We start from the raw sequence: 17,105 nt of genomic DNA, 5'->3' as shown, positions 1-17,105 counted from the left end.
ATACTGGTTTGGTTTCTGAGTTTAAATGATTATGAATCATTAGTTTTAAAAGAGACATGAGAGAAGTCATAATGAAACTTGGGAGGGGCTGAGTACAGGGAAACCATATCTTTGTCTAATACAGCTGTATTGACCCTCTGGGAAGAATCCACTTGGTTTAGAGCTTTTCACAGTGTCCGTCGAGTTGTCACTCTGATAATAGAACATAACAAATGCTTTATAATGCTTTATAATGCTTTATAATGCAGTCCATACATAGATATAACCTGCACAAAGCATTACCCGGATAAATCACTAAATAAACTTCAGTTAGTGCTAAACACGGCCACTAGAATCTTGACTAGAACCCAAAATGTTTTATCATACTACTCCAGTGCTAGCCTCTATGCACTGGCTTCCTGTTAAGGCTAGGTCTGATTTCAAGGTTTTACTGATAACCTACACAAAGCACTACTTGGACTTGCTCCTACCTACCTCTCCGATTTGGTCCTTTTTTCAACCCATAGCTAGTCCTCTATGTAACCCATTACTAGTACTCTATGTGACCCATTACTAGTCCTCTATGTAACCCATTACTAGTACTCTATGTGACCCATTACTAGTCCTCTATGTAACCCATTACTAGTACTCTATGTAACCCATTACTAGTACTCTATGTAACCCATTACTAGTACTCTATGTGACCCATTACTAGTCCTCTATGTAACCCATTACTAGTACTCTATGTGACCCATTACTAGTCCTCTATGTAACCCATTACTAGTACTCTATGTAACCCATTACTAGTACTCTATGTAACCCATTACTAGTACTCTATGTGACCCATTACTAGTCCTCTATGTAACCCATTACTAGTACTCTATGTGACCCATTACTAGTACTCTATGTGACCCATTACTAGTCCTCTATGTAACCCATTACTAGTACTCTATGTAACCCATTACTAGTACTCTATGTAACCCATTACTAGTACTCTATGTGACCCATTACTAGTCCTCTATGTAACCCATTACTAGTACTCTATGTGACCCATTACTAGTACTCTATGTAACCCATTACTAGTACTCTATGTAACCCATTACTAGTACTCTATGTAACCCATTACTAGTACTCTATGTAACCCATTACTAGTACTCTATGTGACCCATTACTAGTACTCTATGTAACCCATTACTAGTACTTTATGTAACCCATTACTAGTACTCTATGTGACCCATTACTAGTACTCTATGTAACCCATTACTAGTACATTTACATTTACATTTAAGTCATTTAGCAGACGCTCTTATCCAGAGCGACTTACAAAATGGTGCATTCACCTTATGATACTCTATGTAACCCATTACTAGTACTCTATGTGACCCATTACTAGTACTCTATGTAAGCCATTACTAGTACTCTATGTAACCCATTACTAGTACTCTATGTGACCCATTACTAGTACTCTATGTAACCCATTACTAGTACTCTATGTAACCCATTACTAGAACTCTATGTGACCCATTACTAGTACTCTATGTAACCCATTACTAGTACTCTATGTAACCCATTACTAGTACTCTATGTAACCCATTACTAGTACTCTATGTAACCCATTACTTGTACTCTATGTAACCCATTACTAGTACTCTATGTAACCCATTACTAGTACTCTATGTAACCCATTACTAGTACTCTATGTAACCCATTACTAGTACTCTATGTAACCCATTACTAGTACTCTATGTAACCCATTACTAGTCCTCTATGTAACCCATTACTAGTACTCTATGTAACCCATTACTAGTACTCTATGTAACGCCTCAATCTTTCTCGTTGCTATGGTTGTCACGTATCCCCTTGACTCACAGTATGAGCCAATATTTGGTTAATAAACGAATAGTCTTAACTAATAGTGTCTCTCGTCCAGAGACTGGATTGAGTAATACAGGATCTCAATGGTCTAGTACACAGTAGAAGTATAAACTAACGTATAGAAATATGATGATATTATAAAAAAATGTGAATGAATAATCCTTTTTCATACTGGTTTGGTTTCTGAGTTTAAATGATTATGAATCATTAGTTTTAAAAGAGACATGAGAGAAGTCATAATGAAACTTGGGAGGGGCTGAGTACAGGGAAACCATATCTTTGTCTAATACAGCTGTATTGACCCTCTGGGAAGAATCCACTTGGTTTAGAGCTTTTCACAGTGTCCGTCGAGTTGTCACTCTGATAATAGAACATAACAAATGCTTTATAATGCTTTATAATGCTTTATAATGCAGTCCATACATAGATATAACCTGCACAAAGCATTACCCGGATAAATCACTAAATAAACTTCAGTTAGTGCTAAACACGGCCACTAGAATCTTGACTAGAACCCAAAATGTTTTATCATACTACTCCAGTGCTAGCCTCTATACACTGGCTTCCTGTTAAGGCTAGGTCTGATTTCAAGGTTTTACTGATAACCTACACAAAGCACTACTTGGACTTGCTCCTACCTACCTCTCCGATTTGGTCCTGCCGTACATACCTACACGTACGCACAAGACGCAGGCCTCCTAATTGTCCCTAGAATTTCTAAGCAAACAGCTGGAGGCAGGGCTTTCTCCTATAGAGCTCCATTTTTATGGAATGGTCTGCCTACCCATGTGAGAGACGCAGACTCGGTCTTAAGCTCTAAGTCTTTATTGAAGACTCTTTTTTTCAGTAGGTCCTATGATTGAGTGTAGTCTGGCCCAGGGATGTGAAGGTGAACGGAAATGCACTGGAGCAACGAACCGCCCTTGATGTCTCTGCCTGGCCGGTTCCCCTCTCTCCTCTGGGATTCTCTGCCTCTGACCCTATTACAGGGGCTGAGTCACTGGCTTACTGGTGCTCTTCCTTGTCGTCCCAAGGAGGGGTGCGTCACTTGAGTGGGTTGAGTCACTGACGTGATCTTCCTGTCCGGGTTGGCGCCTCCTCAGGTTCGTGCTGTGGTGGAGATCTTTGTGTGCTACACTCAGCCTCATCTCAAGGTAGTAAGTTGGTGGTCTGTTGATATGCTTCTAGTGGTGTGGGGGCTGTGCTTTGGCAAAGTGGGTGGGGTTATATCCTGCCTGGTTGGCCCTGTCCGGGGGTATTGTCGGACTGGGCCACAGGGTCTCCCAACCCCTCCTGTCTCAGCCTCCATCATCTATGCTGCAGTAGTTTATGTGTCGGGGGGCTAGGCTGTCTGTTGTATCTGGAGTATTTATCCTTTCTTATCCAGTGTCCTCTCTCCCCTCCCGGAGGACTTGAGCCCTAGGACCTTGCCTCAGGACTACCTGGCCTGATGACTCCTTGCTGTCTCCAGTCCACGTGGTCATGGTGCTGCTCCAGTTTCAACTGTTCTGCCTGTGGCTATGGAACCCTGACCTCTTCACCGGACGTGCTACCTGTTCCAGACCTGCTGTTTTCAACTCTCTCTCTCTACCGCACCTGCTGTCTCGAACTCTGAATTATCGGCTATGAAAAGCCAACTGACATTTACTCCTGAGGTGCTGACCTGTTGCACCCTCTACAACCACTGTGATTATTATTATCTGACCCTGCTGGTCATCTATGAACATTTGAACATCTTGGCCATGTTCTGTTATAATCTCCACCTGGCACAGCCAGAAGAGGACTGGCCACCCCTCAGGGCCTGGTTCCGCTCTAGTCTTCTAAAACGGTGGGAAATCAATCAAATACGTTTTGCATATACATCTTTTTTTTAAGTAAATCTCAATTTCGGGGACTGTCAGCTTAAGAGGTATTTAACGCTCCATCGTTCAAATAGATTATTTGCTTTGGAGAGAGAAAAAAATGGATATACTTTGTGTCTGTACTGTTAGCTCTGCGGCTAACCTAACAGTGGCTAACCTAACAGTGGCTAACCTAACAGTGGCTAACCTAACAGCGGCTAACCTAACAGCGGCTAACCTAACAGCGGCTAACCTAACAGTGGCTAACCTAACAGCGGCTAACCTAACAGTGGCTAACCTAACAGCGGCTAACCTAACAGCGGCTAACCTAACAGCGGCTAACCTAACAGCGGCTAACCTAACAGCGGCTAACCTAACAGTGGGTAACGCACATTTTACCTCTGAAATAAAATCACTACGAAGTCATGAAAGTAGTTCTTCATTAAAGCTCTCCTACTCTCTGTGTGTGGACCAAAGTCTGTCTGTCTGTGTGGACCGAAGTCTGTCTGTGTGGACCAAAGTCTGTCTGTGTGGACCAAAGTCTGTGTGTCTGTGTGGACCAAAGTCTGTCTGTCTGTGTGGACCAAAGTCTGTCTGTGTGGACCAAAGTCTGTCTGTCTGTGTGGACCGAAGTCTGTCTGTGTGGACCAAAGTCTGTCTGTGTGGACCAAAGTCTGTGTGTCTGTGTGGACCAAAGTCTGTCTGTCTGTGTGGACCAAAGTCTGTCTGTGTGGACCAAAGTCTGTCTGTCTGTCTGTGTGGACCAAAGTCTGTCTGTGTGTCTGTGTGGACCAAAGTCTGTGTGTCTGTGTGGACCAAAGTCTGTGTGTCTGTGTGGACCAAAGTCTGTGTGTCTGTGTAGACCAAAGTCTTTCTGTGTGGACCAAAGTCTGTCTGTCTGTGTGGACCAAAGTCTGTCTGTGTGGACCAAAGTCTGTGTGTCTGTGTGGACCAAAGTCTGTCTGTCTGTCTGTGTGGACCAAAGTCTGTCTGTGTGTCTGTGTGGACCAAAGTCTGTGTGTCTGTGTGGACCAAAGTCTGTGTGTCTGTGTAGACCAAAGTCTTTCTGTGTGGACCAAAGTCTGTCTGTCTGTCTGTGTGGACCAAAGTCTGTGTGTGTGGACCAAAGTCTGTGTGTCTGTGTAGACCAAAGTCTGTGTGTCTGTGTAGACCAAAGTCTGTCTGTGTGGACCAAAGTCTGTCTGTGTGGACCAAAGTCTGTCTGTCTGTCTGTGTGGACCAAAGTCTGTGTGTGTGGACCAAAATCTGTGTGTCTGTGTGGACCGAAGTCTGTCTGTGTGGACCAAAGTTTGTCTGTGTGGACCAAAGTCTGTGTGTCTGTGTAGACCAAAGTCTTTCTGTGTGGACCAAAGTCTGTCTGTCTGTCTGTCTGTGTGGACCAAAGTCTGTGTGTGTGGACCAAAGTCTGTGTGTCTGTGTAGACCAAAGTCTGTGTGTCTGTGTAGACCAAAGTCTGTCTGTGTGGACCAAAGTCTGTGTGTGTGGACCAAAATCTGTGTGTCTGTGTGGACCGAAGTCTGTCTGCGTGGACCAAAGTTTGTCTGTGTGGACCAAAGTCTGTGTGTCTGTGTAGACCAAAGTCTTTCTGTGTGGACCAAAGTCTGTCTGTCTGTCTGTGTGGACCAAAGTCTGTGTGTGTGGACCAAAGTCTGTCTGTGTGGACCAAAGTTTGTCTGTGTGGACCAAAGTCTGTGTGCGCTGACCAAATGCCACCCTATTCCCTTTATAGTGCACTATTTAGGGAACAGGGAGCCATTTGGAACTCATCCTCTATCTTGTTCTTAGACGTTCCACAACTAGAACACCAAATGTGTCAGATAGTCACAATGTCAACTGGATTACAACTGGAATGGCTGATGAGTTGGTACATTTAGCCAGCGCTCTATTCCACACACACACACACACACACACACACACACACACACACACACACACACACACACACACACACACACACACACACACACACACACCTACCTTGACCCCCCGGACTCTGAACTCAGAGAGAGCGCGGTGCATCTTGGCGGCCGCGGTGGACATGTCTTTCCCTGAGGCGATGACTTTGACCAGCAGAGAATCATAGTGGGGGGAGATCACAGCTCCAGGGAAGGCTGAGGCTGAGTCTAGACGTATCCCCATTCCTTCACCACTACGGAACACCTGGAGAGGAGAGGAGAGGAGAGGAGAGGAGAGGAGAGGAGAGGAGAGGAGAGGAGAGGAGAGGAGAGGAGAGGAGAGGAGAGGAGAGGAGAGGAGAGGAGAGGTATTGTGTTTTTAATAAACAATTAAATTAAACAGACCTGACTAATCAGGAGACTCTCGGGTATGTTGTGGTGGACTGTCATTACAATTGCTTCACGGGAACCTGGTAAAAATGTGTTAAAATTTGTTTTAAACGTTTTTAGTGTGGCCATCCACAGGGAGGCTCTGAATGCGCTGTGTCCGCCCACTCTGCTGAGTGGTGATTACATTTGACTTATGTTATAAAATACAAAACAAATAGTATTATTCATTTTTGAATCGTTCAGGGGGTCTTTCTCAAAAATGTCATTAACAGTATATCCAAGAAGTTGGATTTCATAACCTTAATACATCCCATAATAAGCACCGAGCTCGGTTGTCATGTAGAAACTTTTGAGGGTTTGAGATGTTGTGGTGGTCGTCTTCAAAGGTGTTTCCGTGTGTCGCTAAAAAAGGCTAAGTTAATGTGACACGAGCTGAATTAAATGAAAAAAAACTAAGTCAGCGTGACACGAGATGAATTAAATGAAAAAAAAAGTCAGCGTGACACGAGATGAATTAAGTGAAAAAAAGTGCTCCTTTGACATTTAACAGAGGTATGCTTTGTTTTTCTGAGAAAAAATATCCGGGATTTTTGCATTCGAAAAGCGTATACTGAAAAAATGAAAATACTACGTCATGTTTCAAAATCAATATATTTTAGTACCTCCATTTTGTTTCATGTCCTGCAGATTCTAGAATAAAGATGATAAGTTCACTGGTGAGCCAATCAGGTAGCTCTCATTCTCGCACATCATCCAGTGGTGAGCCTATCAGGTAGCTCTCCTTCTCTCACATCATCCAGCGGTGAGCCTATCAGGTAGCTCTCATTCTCTCACATCATCCAGCGGTGAGCCTATCAGGTAGCTCTCATTCTCTCACATCATCCAGCGGTGAGCCTATCAGGTAGCTCTCATTCTCTCGCATAGCTGATGAGATGCTATTTTCCAGATTCTCGACCCTTTGTTTTTTCTACTGATTTAGTCACCCTAACATGAGATTTTGAGATCATTTAAAAAAAAAAAAAAAATTGTGTACACATTTATCAACTTTATTGTACCAATTATTTTTTTTTAAATATGTGTTTTTTGATTGGACACTACACTGCGTCAGCATGCTGTCAGAGCTAACCACTTATGGAGCTAATGCTCTCAAATCATATCCTAATATCAACAGCAGATGAGACTTATATTCATAATATAGCTAACTTAGTTAACGTTGGCTAACATACATTTGGAGCTAGCTAGCTAGCGTCAGCAACGTTTTCAATGGTGGCCAGTGCAGCTAGCAAAAAAAGTAACAACCAAAGTATAATTTCGGATTTGAAAAAAAAAATAAACACTCCTGCTTCACTTTTCAATGATTTATCCATTTAAAACATACATTTTTCGATGAAAACTCTCGGTGTTTGCCATCAGCTTCCTTGCGTTTTGAAAACGTGAGCTTGTCTGAGGCTGGTCGGACTAGAGTGAGAGATGCTATCCAACGGAGCGCTGCAATTAGTTACCCACAAAAATTCTGGAGAAGGGGCTTAGCAAAGGGTCAATTGTCTCTTGAGGAAATTGGTAATTCCAATGTCAAGACGTTATACAGAGAGACAGAAAGACACATATTGTATTGACTTCTGCCCTCGCTAAAGGACTCATTGGCTTTTATATAATGAAATAAAAAAAATTACAAAAAAAAGTAATTTCCACCTGCATTCCTATACACTTCACAAGGATCTGGCTCTAAATCCAAAGAGCCACGTTTCAGTCTACAGGTTTCAAACAACAGAATACAATGTTCACACTGATTTTATGGAATAGGAGTCCTTTTTTTGAGTCCTTTTTTTAGTTTTACTCGTGGCACACCATGTATGTAATTACTGAACGTCTGTCTGAGTCTGTCGACTTTATAACGTATCTATAATTTAAGGATTTCAAACCAAGACTTCCGTCAAACGACAGAAGCCAATGACAGAATGTATGAATGACTGAGTGTATAAGGGGCTGTGTCTCAAATCACACCTTATTCCCTATGTAGTGCACTACACTCTGAAAAAAAAAAACTAAAACCTAAAAGGGTTCCTTGGCTGTCCCCAGAGGATAATCCTTTGAAGAACCCTTTTTGGTTCCAGGTAGAACCCTTTGGGTTCCATGTAGGAACCTTCGTAGGAACCAGGGTCTTCCCTGTGGCTCAGTTGGTAGTGCATGGTGTTTGCAACGCCAGCATGGTGTGTGCAATGCCAGGGTTGTGGGTTCGATTCACGCGGGGGGTAGTACAATTTATTTTTTTTTTTAATGGGCCCGCCAGAATGAAATGAAATGTATAAAATGTATTCATTCACTACTGTAAGTTGCTCTGGATAAGAGTGTCTGCTAAATGACTAAAATGTTTGTGACCAGCACAGCGCTACATGGGGTGATGTTTGGGACACAGTCAACAATGTGTATTGTTATTTCGTTGTTAACTGTTCATCAACAGCACTCTCATCATTCTGTTTTAAATGATTAACTTCATACTTCTCTAGTCTCCTCTCCTCTCCTCTCCCTCAGGCCCTTAGAGAGAGCTGCTACACGTCTCAGAGTCTGGTGTCTGTGCATGGGTGTGTGTACAAGTGTGAAGTTAATAATTGAAAACAGAGGTGTTAGTTCACTCAGGCTCCGTCCCAAATGGAACCCTATTGCCTATACGTGGTCAAAAGTAGTGCACTAAATAGGGAATAGGGTGCCAGTCCTGGTCTATAGTAGTGCACTAAATAGGGAATAGGGTGCCAGTCCTGGTCAAAAGTAGTGCACTAAATAGGGAATAGGGTGCCAGTCCTGGTCTATAGTAGTGCACTATATAGGGAATAGGGTGCCAGCCCTGGTCAAAAGTAGTACACTAAATAAGGAATAGGATGCCATTTGGGATGCACACCCAGACTCAGGGCTCTAACTAACCAAGACAAAGCTATCTCCTTCTCTTCATCTTTCTGTCTGTCCCTCCCCTCTCCCTCCCTCGCTCCCTCATCCTCGGTCTCCCTCCCCCTCTCTATCCCTCTCTCTCCCTCTCCTTCCCTTTGTCTCTGTCTCTCCCTCCACCCATCCTCTCTCCCTCTCTCTCCCTCCACCCATCCTCTCTCCCTCTCCCTCTCTCTCCCTCCACCCAGCCTCTCTCCCTCTCCCTCTCTCTCTCTCTCCCTCCACCCATCCTCTCTCCCTCTCCCTCCCTCTCCTTTCCTCTCTCTCTCCCTCCACCCAGCCTCTCTCCCTCTCCCTCTCCTTTCTCCCTCTCTCGCTCTCTCCCTCCACCCATCCTCTCTCCCTCTCCCTCTCTCTCCCTCTCCTTCCCTCTCTCTCGCTCTCTCTCTCTCCCTCCCTCCACCCAGCCTCTCTCCCTCTCCCTCTCTCTCTCCCTCCACCCAGCCTCTCTCCCACCCTGACTTGCCAGTCTTTAGAAAGTAAGAGCTAGACACTTTTCAACACATATCAAGGCACACACATGTGCACACACACAAACGCATGGACACACACACGCACATACACACACACACACGCATGCATGCACATATAGGGTTAACCTATCGATGCTACATTGAGCTGGGTGAATGGAATACGAATGACAGTCATCCAATATGCTGTAATAGAAATAAGACCAGGCTTATAAAACATAATCATCCTCTCTCATCTTAAGTGGCACCGACTGCCACTGGTGCTTCTACATCTGCATCACTTGCTGTTTGGGGTTTTAGGCTGGGTTTCTGCATAAGCACTAGGGGATTTATAAATACATCTACTGATGAAGAGCTTTATAAATACATCTACTGATGAAGGGCTTTATAAATACATCTACTGATTAACCTCTCTTGGGTAGGGGGCAGTATTTTCACGGCCGGATGAAAAGCGTGCCCAAAGTAAACTGCCTGCTACTCAGGCCCAGAAGCTAGGCATATATGCAAATAATTGGTAGATTTGGATAGAAAACACTCTAAAGTATCTAAAACTGTTAACCTCTATGGGCTAGGTGGGACGCTTGCGGCAGTATTGACACGGCTGGATAAAAAACATACCCGATTTAATCTGGTTACCACTCCTACCCAGTAACTAGAATATGCATATACTTATTACATATGGATAGAAAACACCCTAAAGTTTCTAAAACTGTTTGAATGGTGTCTGTGAGTATAACAGAACTCAAATGGCAGGTCAAAACCTGAGAGATTCCTTTACAGGAAGTGGCCTGTCTGACCATTTCTTGAACTTCTTTTCCATCTCTATCTTCTACTAAGGATCTCTGCTCTAACGTGACACTTCCTACGTCGTCCATAGGCGCTCAGAGCCCAGGAAAAACCTGAATGTCGTCATCCCAGCCCCAGGCTGAAACACATTATCGCCTTTCTCAAGTGGCCGATCAAGGGACTCTGGGCTTAGGCGCGTGACCCGACCGCCCCCGCCTTTGTGATTTTTTCCTCTGTTTGCCGAAAAGGAGATTCCCTGTCGGAATATTATCGCTTTTCTACGAGAAAAATGGCATAAAAATTGATTTTAAACAGCGGTTGACATGCTTCGAAGTACGGTAATGTAATATTTAGAATTTTTTTGTCACGAATTGCGCCATGCGCACGACCCTTCTTTACCATTTCGGATAGTGTCTGGAACGCACGAACAAAACGCCGCTATTCGGATATAACGATGGATTATTTTGGACCAAACCAACATTTGTTATTGAAGTAGCAGTCCTGGGAGTGCATTCTGACGAAGACAACAAAAGGTAATCAAACTTTTATAATAGTAAATATGATTATGGTGAGTGCTAAACTTGCCGGGTGTCTAAATAGCTAGCCCGTGATGCCTGGGCTATGTACTTAGAATATTGCAAAATGTGCTTTCACCAAAAAGCTATTTTAAAATCGGACATATCGAGTGCATAGAGGAGGTCTGTATCTATAATTCTTAAAATAATTGTTATGCTTTTTGTGAACGTTTATCGTGAGTAATTTAGTAAAATGTTAGCGAATTCCCCGGAAGTTTGCGGGGGGTATGCTAGTTCTGAACGTCACATGCTAATGTAAAAAGCTGTTTTTTGATATAAATATGAACTTGATTGAACAAAACATGCATGTATTGTATAACATAATGTCCTAGGGTTGTCATCTGATGAAGATCATCAAAGGTGAGTGCTGCATTTAGCTGTCTTCTGGGTTTTTGTGACATTATATGCTGGCTTGAAAAATGGGTGTCTGATTATTTCTGGCTTGGTACTCTGCTGACATAATCTAATGTTTTGCTTTCGTTGTAAAGCCTTTTTGAAATCGGACAGTGTGGTTAGATTAACGAGAGTCTTGTCTTTAAATAGCTGTAAAATAGTCATATGTTTGAGAAATTGAAGTAATAGGATTTTTAAGGTTTTGAAAATCGCGCCACAGGCTTCAAGTGGCTGTTACGTAGGTGGGACGAATTCGTCCCGCCTAGCCCATAGAGGTTAATGGTAGAATCAGTGCGGTCTCTTTAGGTCAGTTTACTTACTGCTCAGCTCTTGGGACAAGTGTAGTTGACTATGTCATCACTGACATGGACCCCTCCTCCATTAGTGGAGACATTATCAGATCCCAGACACCACAGTCATTAAATGCTTTTCTGAATAAATAAACGAACCAGAAATATTCAATAGAAAAAACTGCCCAATAAACTGTACAACCTGAACTGATCATACAGACGGTCTCCAAAACAGTGCAGAGAAATTCAATAACTCACAATATCAAAACAATAAAGAAGGTGTCAATTCGGCTACTCGAAACATCAATTGCATATTCCAAAAAGCAGCATCAAAAGCAAATCTGAGAAAAACCAAAGAGATGCAACATCAGAAACCAAAAAAAAAAAACTATATTTGAACAATGGTTTGATAACGAATGTAAAACAATTAGAAAACACCTAAGACAAATGTTAAATGAAAAGCATAAGAGGCAAAACAACCCATAGCTACGAATACTTCTAAAACTCTGAAACAATAGATACATACACCGAAACGTTAACAAATTAACACCCGATGTATAAAACATGCAACTGACCAAAATCCATTCTGGGACATGTGACACAATTTAAGCATGTCAAAGCCACAAGAATTAGCCATACAAGATGGACGAACGTGGAAAACATATTTTGATAATCTATACCAAAAAATATCCCACACAAAAAAAGACTAACAACATCCTTGAATCAGTCATTAAAAACGACATGAAAATCTCAAATCTATTAAACCAAAGGAGGCTTGTGGTCTAGATAACATCAGAACTGAGATGCTGAAAAACACCACATCTGAGTTACAAAAGAGGGAGAGAAGAGCGAGAGGGGGGAGAGAGAGATTTTTTTTATTGATTATTTCACTTATGTTTATAATCTACTTCACTTGCTTTGGCAATGTAAACATGTTTCCCATGCTAATAAAGCCCCCTTGAATTGAATTGATTTGAGAGAGAGCGAGAGGGGGGGAGAGAGGGAGAGAGAGAGGGAGAGGGAGAGAGACAGAGAGAGAGAGAGACAGAGAGGGAGAGAGAGAGGGAGAGAGAGAGACAGAGAGGGAGAGAGGGAGAGAAAGCGAGGGAGAGAGGGAGAGAGAGGGGGGAGAGGGAGAGAGGGAGAGAGAGACAGAGAGGGAGAGAGGGAGAGAGAGAGACAGAGAGAGAGAGGGAGAGAGAGAGAGAGAGGGAGAGAGAGATTGAGAGAGGGGGGAGAGAGGGAGATAGGGAGAGAGGGAGAGGGAGAGGGGGGAAGAGAGAGAGGGGGAGAGAGGGAGAGAGAGAGATTGAGAGAGGGGGGAGAGATGGAGAGATGGAGAGAGAGGGAGAGACGGGGGGAAGAGAGAGAGTGAGATTGAGAGAGGGGGAGAAGGAGAGAGGGAGAGGGAGAGGGAGAGAAGGAGAGAGAGAGACAGAGAGAGAGAGAGGGAGAGAGAGAGACAGAGAGAGAGCGGGAGAGAGGGAGAGAGGGAGAGAGAGATTGAGAGAGGGGGGAGAGAGGGAGAGAGAGAGGGGAGAGAGGGAGAGGGAGAGAGGGAGAGGGAGAGAGATTGAGAGAGGGGGGAGATGGATAGAGAGAGAGGGAGAGAGGGAGAGAGGGAGAGAGGGAGAGAAAGAGAGAGAGGGAGAGAGGGGGGAAGAGAGGGAGAGAGGGACAGAGAGAAAGAGAGAGAGAGGGGGGAAGAGAGACCTTTGGAAACTTGGCTTGACTCTAGGGTATTTGACTCTAGGGTAATTGACTAGGGTAATTGACTCTAGGGTAATTGACTAGGGTAATTGACTCTAGGGTAATTGACTAGGGTAATTGACTCTAGGGTAATTGACTCTAGGGTAATTGACTAGGGTAATTGACTCTAGGGTAATTGACTAGGGTAATTGACTCTAGGGTAATTGACTCTAGGGTAATTGACTCTAGGGTAATTGACTAGGGTAATTGACTCTAGGGTAATTGACTAGGGTAATTGACTAGGGGTAATTGACTAGGGTAATTGACTCTAGGGTAATTGACTAGGGTAATTGACTCTAGGGTAATTGACTAGGGTAATTGACTCTAGGGTAATTGACTCTAGGGTAATTGACTCTAGGGTAATTGATCTAGGGATCTAGGGTAATTGACTCTAGGGTAATTGACTCTAGGGTAATTGACTCTAGGGTAATTGACTCTAGGGTAATTGACTCTAGGGTAATTGACTCTAGGGTAATTGACTAGGGTAATTGACTCTAGGGTAATTGACTCTAGGGTAATTGACTAGGGTAATTGACTCTAGGGTAATTGACTAGGGTAATTGACTCTAGGGTAATTGACTCTAGGGTAATTGACTCTAGGGTAATTGACTCTAGGGTAATTGACTAGGGTAATTGACTCTAGGGTAATTGACTCTAGGGTAATTGACTCTAGGGTAATTGACTCTAGGGTAATTGACTAGGGTAATTGACTAGGGTAATTGACTAGGGTAATTGACTAGGGTAATTGACTAGGGTAATTGACTCTAGGGTAATTGACTCTAGGGTAATTGACTCTAGGGTAATTGTATAACTATGTAACCGACATTACGGATGAGGACTGTAAATAAAATAGACGTCATAATACCTTCTAATACATTAATTGTATTGGTAGCATTATTTATTGTAGTAATAATAGTAGCATGTTCATTTTCCATCTTTTAATGTCCCTATTATTTATTCTTTTTTTGTTTACTATTATTTACTACCATTTTATATAATTATTCTAATACAATGTATACTGTATTGTACACATTGTTGCTTTGGCAATATTGATGCAATTTTTCATGCCAATAAGGCAGCTTGAGAGAGAGAGAGAGAGAGTGAGACAGATAGACGGTAGAGAAGGAAGGAGAGAAGGGAGGGAGAAGGGAGGTAGAAGGCAGGGAGAAGGAGAGAAGGGAGGGAGAAGGAGAGAGAAGGAGAGAAGGGAGGGAGAAGGAGAGAAGGGAGGGAGAAGGGAGGGAGAAGGAGAGAGAAGGAGAGAAGGGAGGGAGAAGGAGAGAAGGGAGGGAGAAGGGAGGGAGAAGGGAGGGAGAAGGAAAGAGAAGGAGAGAAGGGAGGGAGAAGGGAGGTAGAAGCAGGGAGAAGGAGAGAAGGAGGGAGAAGGGAGGTAGAAGGCAGGGAGAAGGAGAGAAGGGAGGGAGAAGGAGAGAGAAGGAGAGAAGGGAGGAGAAGGAGAGAAGGGAGGGAGAAGGAGGGAGAGGAGAGAGAAGGAGAGAAGGGAGGGAGAAGGAGAGAAGGGAGGAGAAGGGAGGGAGAAGGAGAGAGAAGGAGAGAAGGGAGGGAGAAGGAGAGAAGGGAGGGAGAAGGAGGGAGAAGGAGAGAGAAGGAGAGAAGGGAGGGAGAGGAGAGAAGGGAGGAGAAGGGAGGAGAAGGAGAGAGAAGGAGAGAAGGGAGGGAGAAGGGGAGCAGGGGAGAAGGGAGGAGAAGGAGAGAGAAGGAGAGAAGGGAGGGAGAAGGGAGCAGGGAGAAGGGAGGAGAAGGAAAGAGAAGGAGAGAAGGGAGGAGAAGGAGGGAGAAGGAGAGAGAAGGAGAGAGAAGGAAGAAGGGAGGAGAAAGGGAGCAGGGGAGAAGGGAGGGAGAAGGAAAGAGAAGGAAAGCGGCAGACAATAATTGAATGATAATTTTTCACTCAGAATTCACACACGATCCAAAGCTGAGAGAAGCACAACTCAGAGGACAAAATGGGAACCAATCAACTCAGAAAAACAGCCCGAGGTTCCACTCTTTCTCTCTCACTAGTTGGAACATTCAGCCCTATTTTCCCTTCCTCATTTTCTCCTTTCATAGATACACAAAAGGCTCTATGCATTATAACGCCTCCCACATTCTATTTTACTTCCTACCGAGGTTGCTGACTTCCGGAGCGATTTCTGCTATTGTTTTTATTATTAGCTTACTAGCTAGCTCTGTTGTCAATGCATTTCTGGCTGAAATAGTTTGCAATGACTACGTTTATATTAAAGGAGGTGCTAATGAACATTGCTCAGTACCTCTGTGTTTAGTTTCTTCAAAATGTAAATGGTATCGTGAGCTTCTGTAGTTTCCCGGTCTATGTAGATCTCAGAGAAAAAGGTGGTTGGTGGCAGTACTTCATGACAACTTTACTGTTACCAAACACACAAAAGGTGACTTTGTTGAGGGGAAAATGGGGGGGGGGGGGGGGGGGGGGGCAACAATACGTAAAAAGAAGTGTTGTTCCTACAGTCTTTGCGTGGAACTGGCACATTCAAAAGAGACCTGGTGTTTGGGAAAGAAGACTGAAACCTTCTGCTCCGACTGAGGAGGAGGATGAAGAACAAGGTGCGCTGCCTAGTTAACCCCCCAAAAAATGCTTTCAGGTTGTTGCTGCAAATAATATTTGTTTCTTAGTCCAGTTAAATAACGAAACATTTAAAACAAATTCACTGCTGTGATGATAGCTGCTGTGATGATAGCTGCTGTGATGATAGCTGCTGTGATGATAGCTGCTGTGATGATAGCTGCTGTGATGATAGCTGCTGTGATGATAGCTGCTGTGATGATAGCTGCTGTGCATTACAGTACGAATTAGAGTAACAAGAAAACAGACTACGATAACAGCTAGGTCATGTCTAGTGCTACTTGATGCTTAGAGAAGATGGACGATAATAGTAATGAGGCTTTTTTGGTATTCAAATAGACCAAGTTTATAAGAGTCACAAGCACCAATCCATCTGAAACACGTGTTTCTCGAAGAAAACCAGTAAGGGACGTCTTCATTAAACACAGTACTTAATAGAAAATATTTTTTTTGATCTTATTGTAATTGTTCAACATTACTTTACTTTTTGTGTTATGGACCGAATGTAAGGACAATATATTGTACTTAAACGGTTATCTTTATGTTCAGACACTGCAATCAATCGACGAGTTCTTCTTGTTTATGAGTCATCTGTCGCTTGGTCTGAAAGCAGAAGGATTTGGCCAATCGGTTCAGCATCCACCAATGGACAGTGAGCCGGATCATCATCCCTTGGGCCAACTTCCTCTACTGTCTGATTGGATCAGCACGGATATATGGATGCCCAAGGAAACCATCAAAGTCCACCTGCCACCTGAGTTCAAGGACTATCCAGACACCCAGGTAGTGATCGACTGCACTGAACTCCGCTGCCAGACACCTTCTTCACTACTACTGCAGAGTGAGGTGTTTTCTTCCTACAAGTCACACTGTACCTTTTAAGGGCATGTTGGGAATGTCACCACATGGAGCTGTCACTTTTGTGTCATGGTTGTATGCTGGATCTGTATCTGTATCTGTGAGTGACAAGGAGATCTTCAAGCAGTGTGGAATTATTTCCCTACTCACCCCTGACATGGCCAAATAAGGGCTTTTGTCGTAGATGACATTGTTCCCGTGCAAGGTCTACCGGCCAACCTTTCTGTCAAGACGCACACAGATACCAGGGAATGAGATAAGGGAGACACAATCCATTGCCAGGCTGAGAGTGAATGTTAAAAGAATGATCCACAGAGTAAAGGAGAACAAGCTTTTTGACACAGTCATCCCCCTGACATCTCACGCAGCATCAACCAATTACTTCCAGTGACCTGCCTGTTGGTCAACTATCAAAACTGACCTTTTGTCAAAGCATTGGCCA

The 17,105-nt window shown here is 43.6% G+C and overlaps 1 protein-coding gene across 3 annotated transcripts in view; it reads right to left on the bottom strand.

The window, feature by feature from the left end:
- The window catches only part of LOC106592454 (pyruvate carboxylase, mitochondrial), a 498,777-nt gene that overhangs the window by 290,970 nt on the left and 190,702 nt on the right, over positions 1-17,105 (bottom strand). For all 3 annotated transcript variants that reach the window (XM_082965339.1, XM_082965338.1, XM_082965340.1), the window contains exon 12: positions 5,694-5,876. In XM_082965339.1, coding sequence (XP_082821465.1) covers positions 5,694-5,876 — 183 coding nt within the window. The remainder of the gene's footprint in view (positions 1-5,693; positions 5,877-17,105) is intronic.

Source organism: Salmo salar, chromosome 18 (assembly GCF_965601325.2).
Source record: "Salmo salar chromosome 18, fSalSal1, whole genome shotgun sequence".
NCBI classification, from domain to species: domain Eukaryota; kingdom Metazoa; phylum Chordata; class Actinopteri; order Salmoniformes; family Salmonidae; genus Salmo; species Salmo salar.
The sequence above is the reverse complement of the archived record's forward strand: the minus strand, read 5'-3'. Positions and strand labels throughout refer to the sequence as shown.